We start from the raw sequence: 20,341 nt of genomic DNA on the forward strand, positions 1-20,341 counted from the left end.
ACTAAGGACATTAATTGCTAATAGTGATTAGCACAGGGGAGGGGCAGTACAGTATTTATAAGTGCACGGTTATTAAGCAGCTGAGGGAGTGAGGAGAAGCAATGAGAACTGAGGAGCGGGCTGCTGGGTGGGCAGATGTTGGGGACTGCCTGTTGCCTACCAATATCTTAGATCAGGGGGTGCTCAACTACAGTCCTCAAGCCCCACCTCTCCCCCCCCCCCCCCCCCCCAACAGGTAAGGTTTTCAAGATATCCCAGCTTCAGCACAGGTGGCTCAATCTGTGGCTTAGTTGAAGACTGTGCTGAAGCAGGGACTGATTAAGCCACCTGGAAAATGGCAGCCTACAAGTGTGTAAAGAAGTGGTATATGCAGCTTCTAGCACCGGTGCATAGTCAAACCAATTTTTTTTTCTAATTTGTACCCAACAAGAGCTAAACACAAACTAGTGCTTTTTAGAGGCAATTGTAAGATTTTCTTATACTGTATTTGTAGTGAATGGTACTGTAATGTTTTCATTTTACAAATATATTAATCAACATACCAGTGTTATTGAATTGGCTCTGTACAGGTGTAGCCAGGCTAACTTATGCAATTGCAGCATTTCCCGGCAGCAGGGATTAATACAGCAATCCGATAAGGAAGTAGGGACCCCATCTACAGTTTGAAACAGCTTTTTTCTTCCCTGGCTTTATCTATTTCTGTATATTGGAATTTCCATGTTCTGTAGAATTCAGTTATCGCTTTCTATACTGGATGATAATAGCATGTAAATGCTACTATTTGCCGCACTATACAAAGCACATCTCATGACAAGACATCTTAGACCAGAGGTGGGCAGCTCCAGTCCTCAAGGGACACCGACAGGTCAGGTTTTCAGGAAAGCCCTGCTTCAGCAGAGGTGGCTGAGGAAGGGGGTTCCCCGAAAATGTTTGCACGGCCAGACACCTACAAATAAAAATATAATGTGATCCAAGATGTCTTGTCATAAGACTTACTTTGAATAGTGCATCAAATAGAAAAAATGACATGGTATGATCGTTACCTATGGCGAGAGGTGAGGTCCCGGCCATTCTTCAAAGTCAGCACCAGCACATAAGGAACAACCATTAATTACTATTTACATAGGAGGGCGGTAAGACTAGATTTGATTATTCTTTCTATACTGGAGGAGCAAAGCAACGCATTGCAGTGTTTCCTGCACTAAAGGGATTCACTTAATTTCTTATACAAATGCTTTGGAAAAATGCAGACATAAGCAAAATTGATGCTTTATTGCTTCCACGCCTCATTTTATTATACTCTATTCTTGCAGTACACCTGCCTAGCAAGCATTACACCTGCTTGAAGTTGACACGCAGGCACATATTTACAGTTACAAATGAATTAAATAAAAATAGCCGTGTTAGACCAGTTGCGACAGAGCAGAGTAAAGGAGAACTTCAGCATTAGGTGATACCTTTATCTGGACTAACGTGTGTGTGTGAGCTCACGCACTGTCACACTGCCCCCTGGCAGGTTCCTCTCCAACGTGACTGTTATGGACATGAGCAGCCAATAATAACAGCTGTGGAAGAGGAGGGACTATGAGGGACAGGAGCCTTTAAAAGGGAAAGGCAGCCATGTTAGATTAGACGCTTGCTGCGATCTCTGCAAACCCATTTGACCGCTACCCACGACCCATCACAGCGCTGACCCTGTGAAACCAACTCAACTGTGGCAAGTAACACAGATCAAGAAGCTTCCTAAAGAGTGCGATAATACACTCAACAAGAGAACTTGGAGTAATGAGGCTCAAGCCTCGGTATCCAATATCACCACTGACAGATTTAATCTGTCAGTCAGAACAGAACGGTCAGTTAGATTAGATCTGCGCGGACCTGAGCTCAGCAGCTTCGTTCGAGGTCTGCAGAGAGTGCACATGGTGACAGGAGCTGAGAGCTACAGTTCCAGAGTGGAAAAGAGATCACGCGCCGCTAGAGGGGACACTAAACGGCTATAAAGACACAGTGGTACTGAAATACCTTTTTGAAAGTTCAGTACAACACGAGCTCCCAATGTGTGCCGGCACCATCGTAAGCCAACATACCCAGGATTGGGTGGCAACTACCCCACTGACACGGACTCACACACACAAAACGCTATTTGGGGATTGTGTTGTATATGTGTGTACTGATCCTCGAATGGGGATCACAAGATGTCTGAGTTTAATACGTGTATAGTGAACGAAGTGAATGTTTGCGCATTACTCCTGATGTCTGACTGTAAGCCACGCGTGGCCTAATAAGTAACAAAGGATTCAGGCCCCAGCCTCAGCGATAGTTGTAAGTCGGAGAGCTAATAGTAGAGGGGTTACAATATTATAAGACAATCTTTCGAGAGTTCTCCTCTCTTCCTCAGGTCAGGCAATTTCCAAATGCATATTTCACAAACAGCCATATTTACAGATAAATTGTCATTAGTATATTGCACAACACAACATTATCCTATATTTAATGTTACATACTCTTCAGCTTTGTGATCCTGCTTGTGGGTACAATTCAGTATAGCTAAAAGCGATGACACAAAAACAAGATCAGTTCTTGTTAGATTGTAAGCTCTTCGGAGCAGGGACACCCTTTTCCTAAATGTCACTTATGTCTGAAGCACTTCTTCCCATTATGTGTTATTTGTACTATTTGTTATTTATATGATTGTCACGTGTATTACTGCTGTGATGCGCCATGTACATTAATGGCGCTCTATAAAGACATACATAAATAGTTGAACTGAACAGGGTTTGACAAATTGGTCCTTTATCTCGCTTCATATAAGGACCTATCAAGAATAACCAATTTCATAATTTATGCATTCACAAAAGCTGCTGGGGGCTGGCTCAGTTCATGATAAGAGCATATATATTACGTGCAGGTAAGACAAGCAACTATTATACTCACTATTACTGCATTCTACTACAGGCTCTACAGGTATGTCATTTAATGCAGCAATCACCTGTTACTTATTTTTTTTTAACATTGTTTTCATACTACATTTTCTTACCACTGGGAGCCTATATCTTCAGCAGATATTCACCTCTGATTTCTAAGCATTTTCGGGAGCTTAAAATGGCAGCCAGCGGTCCAATCAGTAACTGTGACTTGTGATGGGTACCCATACAAGTGATACTGTATTATATTACGTTGTATGTACACATTCTGCAGTTAGAAATGTACAGATTGCTTGTAACGACCAGTTTTGGGGTCAATGCAAATACGCTAAAGCAGCCCCACTACAATGCACACATTTTCTTCTCTGCAAATATAACCTCCTTCCCAGCAGTGACCTGCGACCGATGGTAATCAGATTTTTAATGCCTGATTGAATTAGGCATTAATTGAATTAAGGCCAAATGGATTACATTCTTCCTGCATGCGATAAAGTAATTGTACGGCTCCACGCCGATATTATGTATGCATTTATATACAGTATTGTATGTGTCATTTTATTTATAGAGCGCCAACAGTGTACTCGGCGCATAACAACATTACAACACAAGGTAAATAAAAGTACAAAACAATGGGGATAAGCACAACAACTAAATGACTACACGAGGCAAAGGGGAACTCTGCCCCGAAGAGCTTGCAATCTAAGTGGTTGTTCTATCAAGCATAGTTGGAGAACAATATTTACTTTATAAAGTCACTTTTACAGTCGCCCTCAAGGGAGCACATCATCGCGATCTCTCTGTAGCACTTGGATTCTGTTTTGTCTTTTTGTCAGGTCATTTACTTTTCTTTATGTGCCTGTAGGTTTGGCATGTACTGTATATGCTCTGTACAAACGCAGATGCTCCCCCTCACTGTGAAGTTCTGTAGCCAGGAACCAGTTGCAAGACTCTTTAGTATTGAAAGGTGTCACCTCATTGCATGTGTTTGACGCTGTACATTATGCAGTAAAAGCATTTGCATTGCCCCAGAATCACAGTTTGCCCCTTCTGATGTTAAAAACACATCCACTTTATGCAATTTAAGGTGTTTTATTGAGTTTATACTTCAAGTATTTCCTACCGAAAAGGAAATTAAATTAAAAAAAAATGTTCTTGTGTTTGCTTAGATGATGTCTGCTCAGTTCAGATTGGGCTATGATTTGATTACAAGTTGGCAATGGTTGAGAAATGCACAGAATATCAGGTGAAGAGAGGATTTTGGCCTTGAAATAGAGACAGAAGGCCACTGTCGGGAGCTGGCTCCTTTATGATCTTTTGAACCTTGAAGACAAAATAAAGAGGTGTCAGTTAGTTCCTTTGTGGTGGTCTGCATTGATTTTCTTTTTCCATTAGACCTCAAATTAAATCTACAAACTTTACAACATGAACTACACCACAGCAGGGAGGGAAAGGGGATTTAGCTGGCAATGCACTGGCAGTGGAAGTCATGTAAATGAGAGTAAAGAAATGCTGAACATAGAAGAGAATATGAACCTGATGCTGCTGGTGGTTTAACCACCAATGTCCCCTTACCAACGTACAAAATAATAATAAAAATTAAGTATTTAAAGAAACCGCTGAACCCACTGGAATAGATGCACCGTGCACGGTACAGTATATTGCTTACAGCACTGCCAATGGTTTTTAAACTACTGTATCCAAAACCGTAGTGTAGGACAATGTATCTTTCCTTAAACAGAAACAAGTTATTTCCTTCTTTGTCCCTCCTCCCACCACCAGTTCTCCACCAAAGTGTATGGCATTTAAAATCTAGAGATCTTTAGTGAGCAGATGGAACAATACAAGCATCTGATTTATGATGACAATGCATGTTGAGTGACATCTTCTATAATCACTTCCATTGTGCATACATTTTTCACCCGGGCCCCACCCCATTGTGATTCAGAACAGGAGTATTGATAGAAATCCCAAACGCCGATGAAGTAAAAAACAAACAAAAAATAAATTAAAAAAAACAGGAAAAGGCATAGAAAACAATTGATTTAGTGATGCACTTTTATGAAATTATTTTACCATTAGTAAATAAGAAAAGGGAATGCAGCTCTGCGGGACAAGGCTCTGCATGTTTTATCTGTGTCACAAAGTAAAGATTGTACGTGTTTCTTAGTCTATGTATGATTTATTCCCATAAAGATTTGTACAGTGGCTGCACTAAATGCACAAATAAAAAGACTGGAGATGAGAGAGGAAGGTGAGCAGCATATTTTTTACCTCTTTAAACTTAGGATGGGCAGCATCCCGCAGCAGCTGTAGAATCACTCCTTCACTGGTGGTTAGAAATGCCCCACTCTGCCTCATCCGGGACAGAGCGATAAGCCGGTCCACTTGGCTGGCAGAGATGAGACACCACTAGTACAATGCACTGCCGACTTCTCATGTAAGCACAACATAGTTACTGAGCCCACTCACTGATAACTTACAGTATGGAATGAGGACTAACAGACTTATTATTTTTTTTTACACTAAAAGTGCATAGTCATTGGATTGCAGAGGTCACTTCCAAGGCTTTCTGCCTCAGCATATGCGATGTGCAAAGGCAGCTGGGGGCCTTCTTAGCCAATCAAATCTTTGTTTGACAGATCTTTATAATCGGAGCTAGGTTGTAACACTGGAGAAAGTACAGCACCTACTGGACAATACTGTTATAACAGCATTCAATAAAATGACGGCCATAAACAGCTTCCATCAAAGCATCTGATAAGTATTAAAGTGCTGAGGCTTTGATGGCATTTCACAGCACCTCCAAATCAAAACACAATGGGGACTATTTGCTAAAGTCTCCTGACTACTGAATATTTGCACTGTTTTATTTTAGCAAAAAAAAGGAACCCTGTTGAAAGCAGCTGGAATTTTTTCCTTTGATAGATCTGGTGCAATTATTTTGTACCGGTTTAGCCCCAGTTCTCGCAGGAGATTTTAATTGCCCATGAGTTTTATTCACTATAGTGTGACAAACAGTATCGGTCATTATTAATACAAAATAAAAGGACAATGTAGCGGTAACAATATTATAAGAGACTAGACCAAATGTAAGGTGAAACCCCAAATAATCACAAATGATTTAGTGAGGGACGGCTGCCAAATTATATAAAACTGACTATTTATGTCAGATACAGATAATATGAAACAAGAGACAATAAATTCGGCGCCTTATACTAGAATCTCAATGGAGTATGACAAAAATCTCAAAAAAGGTCACAAAAGAGTGGGTACACAGCTATATGATGTGCAGATGAAAGACAAATGTCCTTACAGTTCCCAATGAAGTTCAATATGATTGGATATCATGTGCATGAAATACAAGAAAACACATAGCATTATACTGTATGATAATTCACAGGAAAGGAATGCAGTATTTCAGCCTCAGAGAAATGACAGGTGAGTGAAAATATAAAAATGCTAATTTATTACAACATATTAAAAGAACAAATGGAACTAATGTCCACAATAGTATCCAATTGTAATCTGCTCCAATGCGTATAAGCCCTACTTAATAGACGCAGGGAAAATGCTTGCAGTGGATAATGTTAGAGAGTGTCCCCACTCACTCGTGGCAAAACAGCTGACACTCCCGGGACGGTGCTGTATTCCAGACCAGCTGGTAGCTGTCGATGTTAAGTAGTTCTGACGTGATCTGTACTTTGTCCGCATCCGCGGTGTAAGCCTTCTGTCTCCACTCTCTCCCAATGCTCGTGAGAGGGGAAATATGCTGGTTCCGGTATTCCCTGATCAGCAGGAGACAGTCTAGGGTCTCTGCTGTAGTAAGCTAGACACAATTGGGCTGAGCAGAGTTATTGGAATCATCCTACGCGTTTCGAGAGTAGCACTCTCTTCCTGAGGGGTATGATATGGCTATAGAGCTATGTCCATTCTTAAATAGTCCTTTCAATCACTATCCAATTCACTTGTGCACCTGTCTGCACATACGCATAGCAACTTTGAAATATGCACAATATTAACCAAAAAAATCTCTGGGCTTCTACAATTCACTAAAAACAATCAATCAGTAATAGTGAATAAACAAATGCTTTACAGACATATCAACAAGAAAACAAAAAAAAACCAAAACAAAAAATATATATTATACGTTTTGTAAATTCAGATTGCATTAGTTGATTTAGGGCATCTTCTCCTAATTGGAGGGTAAGCTCTTGTGCTAACCTATGATTACACCAATACAAACTGTATCCACATATATATTATATACAGGTAGTCCTCGCTATCCAACGTTTCAGTTTACAATGAATGGCATATCCAACGCAACCCTATGGGCCGTTTTTCAACACCTGAATGTGTTATCCAACGCTCACGGCCACTAATTAACATGGGACTCACTTTACAACGGTTTCACTATCCAACGCTACTTCCCGAACGGATTCCGTTGGATAACCGAGGACTGCCTGTAATTGTTATCAACATTATATTTGTTAACTTAAGATAATTTATAGAAAAAAATATTTGAACCAGCGATTGGTTTCAAAAACAAGTTGGTTAGTCTATACTTCAATATCATTTTGCGCTTAGCACTGATAATGTTGTGTATGCCACACATTGAAAATGTTTAATTTAAACATAAATCACAGACAAATTAGAAAAATACCAAACTAGGCAATGATGGATATGTATACACCCTATAATACAAATATATATATATATATATAACAATATATAGTTGTCTGGAATAAGAAGTCTCGTGAGGAGTGGGAGATCGTTATCCGGTCCAGATCCCAGGGTGGATAAAAGGCCCTTTATAAACTACTATTCTGAGTGCATATCTTAGCATTCAAGGTGTCAATTACCAGTACATACTACCCTATGTTTTTTTTCTCTTTTCTCCTTTTGCGCCTTGGTCATTCTTGTCGTGTGTGTGTGTGTGTGTGTGTGTGTGTGTGTGTGTGTGTGTGTGTGTGTGTGTGTGTGTGTGTGTGTGTGTGTGTGTATGTATGTATGTATGTATGTATGTATGTATGTATGTATGTAATATATATATATATATATATATATATATATATATATATATATATATATATATATATATATATATATATATATATGCTAAAAAGCATTATATATAGAATCTAAAGTATTAAAAAATATTGAATTCTGTAATGTTTTGTCATATTTATTAACTCACATGAAGTAGGAACCTATTGAGTATTATCACAAGTAGCTTAAATGCAGAAGAAAAGGAGGCAGAGACAGGAGTGGGTCTAATCATACTTCTGAAAAGAAAGCATTAAGGTCAAATACAATATTTAAAGCAACTGGCATCAGAGTGCGAAGTTTGTATATCCAGAATGATTCTCTTCTCGAAAAGGAGATTGACAGGATTGCCTCCTCGCCAATGGGGTATAGGGGCTTCAATAGCTTTGCAAATAAGACCTCTAGGGTTTTGTTCATGTACTAGAAGAAAATGGTTCGATACGCTATGATGGGTAACTAACCCTCTTTTAATATTGTATCTGTGTTCATAGAATCTTCGCTTAATGGATCTTGTGGTCATACCCACATACTGCAGACCACAGGGACATTCTAAAGATAAATAACAAATGTACTATTACAACTATTATGTGAAGAAATATTATAGGTCCGAGATGTGACATTTAATTGAAATTAGGTAGTTTTAACACTGAATCTACATGCTATACACTGGTTACAAACATGATATCCTACACTAACCTGTAGTCTTCACTTGTTTATTTTAGTGAGTGGACAGGGGGGGGGGGGCAATCTATTTCTTAGATTTGAGGCCTTCATAAAAATAATTTTTGGATATTCTGCCAATATGTCACCCAGTTCTTTATCTTTTTTGAGGATTGCCCAGTGTTTTCAGAATATTTTCCTTATTTTCTGAGCCATTTGATTATATTGAGTTATGAAAGGCACCTTGTTCATTAGACTATTAGCTCTATTTTTATATACAAGTAGTTGGTCCCTATCCATTGATTTCACCTTTGGGATCGTATCCTTCAATTTTTTTGATGGATAATTTATTTCTTAAAATTTGGTTTTAAGCTCAGAAGCTTGAATGTTAAATAGCTCAATTGTTGTGCTGTTACATTTTAGTCTAATGAACTGCCCTTTTGGGATGTTGTTAATCCAAGATGGAGTATTATGGCTATCAGCCTTTAGATAATTATTGGCCTGAACCTCCTTAAAATAGGTTTTAATTAGAATTTTATTATCAGAGATGAATATCGCTAGATCAAGAAATTCTATTAGTTGGCTGCTGCTTTTACATGTACATTTTAAATTATTATTGACATATAGAATAAATGAATCTAAGTCAACTGCATTCCCTTTCCAAATAAACAAAATAATATCATCGATGTAGTGCCACCAGAGCACAAGGTTCGTACCGAGTGGGCAATTGGACCAGATGCAATTGTCTTCCCACATGACCATAAATAAGTTGGCATAACTCGGTGCAAACCTTGTGTCTATGGCGATGCTACATACCTGTAAATAATACTGATGGTTAAAATTTAAAAAAATGATGTGCAAGTATTAATTTAATGCTATCTATTAGAAAATACCTTAGTAATGGTGACATTGAGGGATCTCGTTGAAGGGTATTTGAAATGGCTTCACAGCCTTGGTTATGGTCAATGGACATGTATAAAGATGTAACATCCCCCGTGACCCATATATAATGAGGTTGCCACTCAATGTCCCCTATGGTCTGCAGCACGTGGGTAGTATCCCTAAGATAGGACGGTAATTGAGTAACATACAGCTGAAGATGGTGATCTATGAACCAAGAAAGATGTGATGTTAGTGACTGGATGCCCAAAATGATCGGGTGCCCAGTGGGTCGGTTTAGATTCTTATGGATCTTGGGGATTACATAAAATATAGGTATTCTAGGGCGAGTATTATACAAGAATTCATGTTCATATTTGGGCAGAACATTATTTGCAAGGTCCTCATTTCTCCGAGTCTTCTAATTAGTATTACATTGTTTCCAGTGTATTATAATACAGTATTATGCTATGTGTTTTCTTTCTTTTATTTCATGTTACTGATATCCTATCACATTGAACTTCGCTGGAAACTGCAAGGACATGTTTCTTTCATCTGAACATTATATAGTTGTATACCCACTCTTTTATAACCTTTTTTTGAGATTTTTGTCATACTCCATTGAGATTCTAGTATAAGGCGCCGAATTTATTGTATTTTGGTCATTATTAATAACCATTCACAAGTGACAATAAAAACAAAACCTTCCCATCCCCAGATCCATTTAAGGTTATTTTTTGTTAAATTACAATACAAACATTGCATTAAATGTTTGCACATAAAAAAAAAATGAGTGCAAGCTTGTTGGAACTGATAGCATGTTACATAGATTGACATCTTGTGTGATGTACAGAAATTCAGAATATCTACTTTTATTTTAACAGAGCTTTAAAGTTACATACGTTGTCAGTTTACATCTTGTTTGATCTACAGGAATTCACAATATCCAGTTATCTGTTTTTATTCTACAGATAAAGTCCCATAAAATTAAAAAGCCTGATACAGTATAATGAAACTACTTTTTGTCCTTCAGGAAAATGGAATGCACCTTTAATCAACTGCTATGGACAACTGAGCCACATAACATAGGCAATGTATAACTGCAACCTCATGCTGCTATATAGAACAGCAACAAACTGCACAAGCAAGCACTACTAGATTCAAGTAGAGAAAGGTCTGAGAAATTGATTCACAGCTCTGGTCTTTGGAACATATGGCATGTCACATGAAAGCAAAGCCTTACATAGCCAGTGTTATGCCTTAATACTAGATGACTCATAGTTGCTGAAGAAAGGTCAGAATATGGTTGAGACCTGGGGTAGAAGAATGATTTTACACATGGGTAGGCACCCTGCCCAAGATTAGCACATATAGTATAGTAATCCATTCAGAGAGAGTAGGAGCAGTGATGGCGCTTGTTGCAATGTGTTACACAGCAATGCATCACAGGCATCCCCAGCAACTAACATTATAATACAGGTAATACAAATCTGCTGTGTGTGTGTGTGTGTGTGTTAACAGCAATGTGTTAAACGGGAAAGAGGTGCAGCACTGATTGCATTAGAATTTGCCCGTTACACTCTTCAAATATTCTATTTGATATAACAAAAAAACTAAATGGTTCTCTCTTGGAATTGTTGTACCAACTCTGTCCTTGGTTCTATATTAATATCTCGATTAAGATCCTGTGTTGAAGGCTGCCGTGGTGTAATGTGGTACTTACGCTTGGATTCAACAAGCTCTGATATGAGTAATTGCACAGCGATCCTGCATTGCCTGTCATTAACTAACCTAAATGGCCTTAATGCTGGATAACTGTGCGATAAGTGAATTTCAGAGTTAAGTGAATTTCCCCCTTTGTATTTGGGGGCCTTACAGATTTACATTTAAACTCTTACAAATCACAGCAGACCTCCACCTGGGTGACTAGGACTGAGATTTTGGTCAATTTGTTCTGGATTTACAACGTATTTTATAAGGGGGTAGGGAGTCCAGTGATTGTGAATTAAAGCATGTTACAAGTTATTTAGCTAGATGAACTGTTGTCCACCAACCAACCGTGACAAGTGGCAAATAGCAGGGTATATACTAAAAATTCATATAGGGCTCACATGTTTTTCACATTATCACTATTGTATCATGAATACATGCAGAACTCAGCAGAAATACTCACTCAAGAACAGATCTGAAGTTCTGAATAGCTAATACCACACAGTACGTATTACACATATAGCCATTATTAAGCCTACAATGTGATGTTTTCCACATGCATGTGAAATTGCGTTGTTTTCCCACACAGAAGTGTCATTCCTTTGTACACTTTACTAATGAGGGGGCTGAAATTACTAAGAGGTGGGCAACATGGACCCGAATGTTACCTTCGAGACGAGCAAGCATCTGCCACAACATGGACATCAAGACCTTTATCCAGAAGGTCCAATGTGGTGCTCTGAAGAGAAAGCAAAGCAAGTTATAATGAAAGGTGTGGGCTCTGAAATTATGTTAAACAGCAATAGATTGAGTTAGGAGTGTCCCAACCCTCGTAAAAATATAATGCACTGCATAATAAAACAGAACATTTATTTGCCCTTCGAGTCTCAAAGAAGAATATATGACATAATGTGCAGATCTTGGCTAGGCTTTTCATATTGTGTGGTGCTCATCATCAGTGCTCCCTAATCAACTAGTCCTGCTCTAAATTAAGTCATTTCTGTATGTATTTTGACATTGCAGATGGGGTCAGCAACAATAATTAGGACTAATGTTTTCTATACACAAGAAAATGTAAATGGTTAAAATAATGTAGTGAGTGTTGCTTTTTACTACATAAAATGTCCTTTTAAAAGCCCCAAACTCTTTTTATACCTTTCCTGTTTCATTCCCATCACTTAATTCGGTGTGAAATCCTCCAGTACTTTTTATTCAATTGAAAAAATGTGAATGCTAAATATGTCCTTGGTATCTTAAAAATAGTCACCCCTATTAATTTCCCATAATCTGCTTTATACGCAACCCTGATCATTGCAACTTTACAGTTGGTGTAATGTCCTTTAGTCAAGCAAAGTTTGAACACTTAACAGTCCCTGAATGTGTAAATGTAAAGTATATGCCATTTAAAGCATACATGTGCAATTAAATATCAAGTACAGACAGTCCTCGGTTATCCAACGGAATCCGTTCTGGAAGTAGCGTTCGATGGTGAAACCGTTGTAAAGTGAGTCCCATGTTAATCAGTGGCGGTGAGCGTTAGATAATGCATTCCGCCGTCGAAAAATGGCCCCGATGGTTGCATTGTAAAATGTTGGGTATGCCATTAATTGTAAAGTGAAATATTGGACAGCAAGGACTACCTGTAATGATCCCTGTGATGGAGAAGATGTTAGTCCTATTGATTTGAATGGATGAAAACTGTTCTGCAGCACTGGGAAGAGGTCTTCACAGCATACTGTAAAGGGCCCATAATCCTTTACCTTGCATAGTTACACAGTTTACCAACAAATGTATCTCACTGAATTGTATGGAAATCTTTTTCTGAACGATCGACCTCACTGGATTGTAATACATATGGTACAACTCTACCTGCATTAAGGAGACTCCCTAAAATTAGCTGAGATTTTATTTTTGCTACTTCCTCCTTGAAAAAACTCCCTTAAATCAGTACAGGTCAATGGAAGATGGAGATCTCTTGTTTTCCTCCCAATCTCCCTGATAAGAGTTTTTTCATGCGCTGGCCAGTATGTATAGCACATAATCTGCATTAACCAAGCAATTGATAGTATAAATACCATGATGCACGCCTGTGTCTCAATGCCACAGAGTATGACGGAGTGCAGGTCAGGGATGGACTGAAGCTCCCCTTCCACTTCAGGGGTCAGCATGCTGAAGCAGGTTTTAGAGTATTTCTTGAGACCGTCAGCCCCAAGTTCAGGCACAGTAGGGCCAAGCCCTTTTGGGTATTGCTCAGTTACAATGACTGGTATTTCCAATGTCTTGGCAGCCTGCAAGGAAATATCAGATATTTATAGTGCAGAGAGCAACAGGAGTATATGTAGAGCTGAAGAAGTGCAAGTGTGGGTGTCACGGGAGACCAGGTTATTTAGACCTTTCCACCGGGATCATTCATTGAGCAAAACAAGGTAATGAAATAAATGGTAATTTATTTGGCATAAATTCGCTTACAGACAAAAAGACACACTTACTTTGGGACTGGGGTTGAAAACTAGACTTTCCTAGGTGCAGGGAACTCTTTGGTCGAGTTTTACCCTGACCGGGACTTAGCCCAGAATCTCCTGGAACTGAAATCGGCATAAAATTCCATACACCACCGGTACGTTCTCTTCTGAGAACTTGGTCCCTCCTGACCGTGAGTTAGTCCAAATCTCCTGGAACTCAAATCGGCATAAAATCCCAGCCGCGACTGCTATGTTCGATTCTGAGAACTTTGGCGCAAAATGCTGGACTTAGACTCTGGCGGGTAGGCTTTTCAGTCTCAAAATCGAAGCCGGTTGCTCTGCTATTCACATGGAAGCAACTTTGAAAAGCCCGCCCGCACTCTTGCTACCGGAGACTCCAAATAGGATTGTCTTTCAGGTTCTTATTTAATTTATAAAATGTTTTACCAGGAAGTAATACATTGAGAGTTACCTCTCGTTTTTAAGCATGTCCTGGGCATAGAGTTAAGATGACAAATAATACATGGTAACAAATACAGTTACATAAGTGAACAGGTTATACACATTATATACAAGACATTGCATGCACAGTTAAAGATAATATATATTATAGGCGTATGTAACAGTTACAGACCAGATTAAAATGTGAGACAGCTTTAGTTTTGAAAGAACTTAAACTGGAGGTGGCTGTGAGAGTCTCCGGTAGGTTGTTCCAGTTTTGGGGTGCACGGTAAGAGAAGGAGGAGCGGCCGGATACTTTGTTGAGCCTTGGGACCATAAACAGTCTTTTGGAGTCTGATCTCAGATGATAAGTGCTGCATGTGGTAGGGGTGAGGAGCTTGTTCAGATAGGTGGGTAGCTTGCCCAGAAAGTATTTGAAGGCAAGACAGGAAATGTGAACTTTGTGCCTAGACTTAAGTGATGACCAATCTAGTTCTTTGAGCATTTCGCAGTGATGTGTGTTGTAGTTGCATTTGAGAACAAAATGGCATATTGAATTGTAGAGGGTGTCAAGTTTGCTAAGGTGGGTTTGGGGTGCTGAGCGATATGCTTGCTGACCAGCAGACTTAGGGAGGATTTGTTCCTGTAAAGTACACCTGGTTTGGCATAGGTTTTGGATGTCAGGGTATCAATGTGCATCCCGAATGTTAAGTGCGAGTCAAACCATATGCCCAGGTATTTAAAACTATTAACAGGAGTTAGGGTGGTGCTACTGTAGCTCAGTCACTGGAAGCTTTCAAAATTTAGTCTTGGTACCAAATACCATTGTTACAGTCTTATCAGTGTTTAAAAACAGTTTGTTTTAGGAAATCCAGTTTTCGAGTCTCAAAAAGTCAGACTGAAGTATGTGTTCAAGGTCGGAGAGGCTATGGCTGTGTGCATACAGGATTGTGTCATCTGCATACATGTGTATTGAAGCTTCCTTACAAGCTGTGGGAAGATCATTAATGAACACTGAGAAGAGTAGGGGCCCCAGAACAGAGCCTTGTGGGACACCACAGGTGATATCCAAGGGGTTGGAGTTAGAGCCTGAGATGGACACATGGTGGGAGCTACCTGATAGGTAGGACTGAAACCAGTTTAAAGCATGCTTCCCTATTCCAGAGCACTGGAGTTTGTTACACATGATAGCATGATCAACAGTATCAAAAGCCTTTGCAAAATCTAGGAATATTGCATCAGTGAGTTGTCCCCGTTCCATTATAGTATTTTCAGTTTCATTCACAAAACTGGAGCAGCCAATCAACGCGTGGGAACTTTCCCAAGCAGCCAGAGCCAAGCCGGCTAGAAAAGCTGGGTCAGCGGGAAATCCGAAATAGTCAAGAGACAGGCGCAAGCCGGCCACCTCTCTCCTTGGCTATCTCAATGCCACCCGCTGGACAGGCTAAACCTAGTCTGGCAGAACAAGTGGCATCTCGGAGGCCTGCCATTGATCTCCGGACCTTGTACTCCGCCTTTCCCCGCTGACCAAATGCTATTTACACCTCTGGGTATCCTCTGGCTGCTTTGAACTCCGATGTCCAACAGACCTACCGGCGCCTATGGGTTTGCACGGGCTGCCTGTTTAAAAATCGGTTCCGAATGTAAAAAGCATATTACATTACATTATCGTATCTTATAATACACTTACTTCTGAGTCTTGGGGGACAGGGAACAGAAAAGGGAAAAATGTTGTCGTTTTATTTCTACCTGCCTTATTCCCCACACACTTCCCCTTGGACTCAGAGTCCCCCCCCACCCCCCCAACCTTATATACGGTGGGGGCACCCACAAATCCATTACTGGTTGTGGGTCACCTTGGCATTAGCTGGGGTACACCCCTTAACATAGGGATTCCCTCAGCTACAGGAATACATGTTTAGGCTTGTGCCTCATTCTCCTTTCTGGGCTGTGCTGAAGCAGGGTACCCTAGTGGCGAGCGTGCTTGCGTTTTCAAGAGGAGGTATTGCCGGGACAACGTGTCTACATGTATCCGAGAATCAGGCATGATTCCCGGGTACATTTAAAGGGGAACCGACAACTCCGGACCCCAACCTCCTAGGCACATTCTCTCAATGGTTCCTCCGCAAAACCCCCCTTGAAACTCATACCCAAGCAATCCCTGCTTGATTGCATGCCCGGAAAGGGAAAAACACAAAAAATGCTTTTATTAGAGACAGCATAATGTGATCATAAAATGTTACTGAGTCCAAGAGTTACAGTAACTCTCTTGGACCCTTATTCACGGAGCAGGGGGTAACCAAAACGGGCTTGACCTTTATTGTATAGCCTGGTTACCCCATCCCGTCACAGTGGGTGAAAACATTTCTTTACTGCCCCTCAAAAAAAAGTACGTGCACATTGTATATGTACACTGAATCTCACAAACAAACCTGGACAGTAGATAAGGACCATCTTGCCCTCTGGTGTGCCCATTTTCCCACTGCTCTAAAGTCCATTTAAATCTCTGTTTTTGTTCTTGAGCACAAACTTGCAAAATACCTACACCAAAGCCATTTCTTCTACTTCAAATGTGCTGTAAACGCAGCACAAAGGTTTCTGCCTAGTATCCACCACCAGCATATAATCTCCACTAATAACTAAACACAAGTCCTACACAACAAAAGGGGCTTTTGCATTTCAATTTGGAAAAGGCCAATAGTGGTATTATGAATAACAATTACATTTTTAGGCGCTCCAGTAATTTATGAGGCCCCGTTCTCCGAGCTGATGTAACAGAGTAAAAGTGTGAAGTCACACTCTTTTCTGCTTTAAACTAGCATCTTAATTTTCAGCATAAATTATGCCTATATACACTGTAGATACTGGCTACTGAATTTGGACATCTCTCATGCCAAGTAAATAAAGTCAAACCATTCTGTTATTGTGTTATCAATCAGGGTAGAGAGGTTTATGTCTAGTTCAAATACAACATTTCCCAGCAAGACCATTTGGCAGCAAAACTGAAATGACTACATGGCGCGGTTACCAAAGAACAGGTGTCCACATTGCATAAATAGCACCCTTATTTGCAGCTTAGCTGGCAGCATTGATTGCGGAAACACAGCTAGCCTGTCACTGCCGGTGGGGATGAGACTAACACAGTGAGAATTCTCCACTGGGCCATTCTCAAGAGCGCAGAATTCATGTTTATTTTATTGACTTATTCAACGTTATCTCTGCTAAAGGTAAAAAAATAAATAAATACTAAAATCCTCTACTTGCACATGTAAACATTGTCCGTTTCAACACTTCGGGTTATAGCATGTTATCACTTTATTTATAAATCTACATTTCACTTCATTAGACAAAATAAAAAAATTAATTTAAAAAAATCACTTGAATTTAGTAAAATAATCAATTAATCTTTTAAAAACTGGAGAAATAACGCCTAGTGGACCAAACAGGAGTTTTAAAAAGGATGAATTATACTGTGCTTGAGTTTTTCGAAATCTCACCGACCTCTTTTTGTGAGGTTTTGAAAGGTTTATACACCAATATTTCATATATGAGCAACTCTCATGTTAGTGCACAAAAAGGTATCACAGCCTACAAATAATCTACACTTTTCCAGGATAAACACAGCTAATAAAACTCAGTTCAGTATCAGTCCTTGCGTTATACATTTGAACGAGATGTTCCCACAACCATTTCATAAGATCCAAAAGCACAAAATAAGGAAACTGGCTAGCAAACTGGCTCTCAGTTAACCATACACCCCCATCCAAGTACATGAGACCAGAATCAGGCCTACATGTGTTAGAATTGGTAATCGTTGCAGAGAGAATTCCTGAGGCCAGAATCTAAAAGGGATACAATTTATATACAGTAGTAATTTGCGTGTAAATATCCAGGATCAGTATACTGTAAACTTTATTTTATGGAGGGTTCAAACAATCAGAAATGCTGAATGAGCCATGGTTCATTTTTTAAAGTGCTTTGAACTTTAAATGTGGCCAAGACTCCACAGAGTTAATGTCGGAGATCATACACAGAGGCATACAGAAATGGCCAAAATAATAAGCATGTATATTATAAAAAATATGTCTGTGCCTTATTTTTGCGTTCAGTAGCTGGAGATTTCAAGTATTCTGTGCTTTCTGTAAGAAATGTCATGTATTTATCTAAAACAGAGGTGTGGCTGGGGTAAAGCAAGGTGGAGCTGAGCTAAGAGCCAACAGCTAACACAACTGTTTTACTATTTAAGAAGTATGTTTTATTATTTTTTTATGCAGGCCTAATAGTCATAGTGCCGACATCACAGCAACTACGGATTAGGCAAAGTGCATCACTTTTACAGAAAACCTACCTTACGAAAATTACAATTAAATTAGTTTTTTTTTTTATAGCACGAACCATATACATCTCTCTTAATTTATCATCCAGGCAACAGTGATCTTTATTAATACAGTTTTACATAATGTCAGATGAAAAACAATATTTACTAAATAAAATAAGAGCATGTTACTTGACCAGCTTTGTTGCAGAAGGTGCATGCAAATCTTTAGCAAAGAGCAATTTGGTTGGTGTGATGAATCGGACTCTATAAACAAACTTAACATCTAGTGCAGTACTGTAGAATCAGATTCATCACACCAAACCTGTGGTGTAGCAGTTAGAGAACTGCACTAGCATATGAAAGATTGTGGGTTCAATTCCTGCATGTGTATTATATAAAATAATCATTTATAAATTCACTGTTGGGCTGTCATTGGTCAGAGAAGGGTCATATGACACTCAAAGGTTAAATTGAACTGTCTCCCCAAGCACCAAGCTTGGGAGACCATAAGTGGATGCAGCCTGATGAAGCAGGGAGAGGAGAGAGCTGCAGATGCCGGGTAAGTCCTCACAGAACCCCTGATCGTGGTGGCCATTTCGCGATCCCGGTTATAACGCGGTCTAATTATGTGGACCCCGAGCACCGCATTATAACAGGGTTCAGCTTTATATACTATCCTCAGGGCCGATTTTAGAATTTTGACGCCTATAAGCCCTTGCCTTTATGCTGCCCTGGCCTCCTCCTCTTACAGCGTCCCAGCGTTACATGCCGCCGTGTTTCCATGACAACGAGACACATTTGACGAAATGCCACAACGTTGCAGAAGAAGGTAAGAGACTTTTACAGAGGCCCACGCTCTTCCCTGGCAATCAGTTTAATTGTTGTGAGGAAGAGAGTGGGGCCCCTGTAACCGCAACACCGGCTGCCACCCCTGAAATTTGCCGCCCTAGGCACAGTAGGTCTATACCTAAATACGGGCCTGACTGTCCTCCAACAATAGGATCAAGAGACATTTCCCTGGGATTTTGGCACACTCGTATTCCCCTGCAGAATACAGATGACCCCTATACCTCCAAATGTTTTGTGCCTATTGTGTGCCTGGCAGATTGAGGGGGTCCATAGGCATCGGAGGGCAAGTAAATAACACAAATTTTTAGTCATGATCTGGGAATAGGAAAATAACCCCTCTCATGCAAGCAAAAGGGAGGGGGGGGGGGTTGAGACAGCGCTTTCTTTTAATTCTATGTACCAATACAGACGAAACATCTGTATATCTTTTGGTTGGGAAAAACAAACATAACAAAAGTGATCTGTTCAACCTACATTAAGGATACTGAATTTGAAGGAAGGCAAACATCTGTAATGATTTCCAGGCCTGTTCACTGTCAGGTCCGATTTAATATGTTGCAATTCTCACTAGTATTATAGGGAATAACCTACTGTGCCACCACTATTGCCAAGCTCTGTAAAATCTCAATAGTCCCATATTATTATTATTTATTTTTTTAAGCCTAGAACCTTAAAAGATATATTGGCGCCCAGCCAATTAAAAATTATATGAATGTCAATCAAAGGGGTGAAGAACACAACTTGAACTGGTTGGTAATTTTAAATACAGTAAATGCAAAGTATGCAAGCATCTGTTAACTAAAAAAAACATGCAGTTTCCCATGTTACAAATAAGCAATACAAGATGAATAGCTTCATGAATTGCTTAACCACATTTGTTGTATATTGGTACAATGAGTTGGGTATGCAATATATTGGGAAAACTACAAAGGAATCTACAACTATGTATTTTAGAACATTTAAGAATATCCACAAATGTATCAACAAAGATAAACCTCTGACACTTGATCACTTCAAATCAGTCCATAATTGTGATCCTAGCAAACCCAGTATTG

The 20,341-nt window shown here is 39.6% G+C and overlaps 1 protein-coding gene across 2 annotated transcripts in view; it reads right to left on the reverse strand.

The window, feature by feature from the left end:
* Positions 1-3,993: 3,993 nt before the first annotated feature.
* Positions 3,994-20,341, reverse strand: part of ISOC2 (isochorismatase domain containing 2) — a 28,519-nt gene continuing 12,171 nt past the window's right edge. For both annotated transcript variants that reach the window (XM_075605299.1, XM_075605300.1), the window contains exons 3-6: positions 13,292-13,504; positions 11,885-11,955; positions 5,196-5,313; positions 3,994-4,244 (exon numbers count right to left, since the gene is read on the reverse strand). In XM_075605299.1, the coding sequence (XP_075461414.1) occupies positions 4,164-4,244; positions 5,196-5,313; positions 11,885-11,955; positions 13,292-13,504 (483 nt within the window). In that variant the 3' untranslated portion in view covers positions 3,994-4,163. The remainder of the gene's footprint in view (positions 4,245-5,195; positions 5,314-11,884; positions 11,956-13,291; positions 13,505-20,341) is intronic.

Source organism: Ascaphus truei, chromosome 6 (genome assembly GCF_040206685.1).
Source record: "Ascaphus truei isolate aAscTru1 chromosome 6, aAscTru1.hap1, whole genome shotgun sequence".
In the NCBI taxonomy this organism is placed as follows: domain Eukaryota; kingdom Metazoa; phylum Chordata; class Amphibia; order Anura; family Ascaphidae; genus Ascaphus; species Ascaphus truei.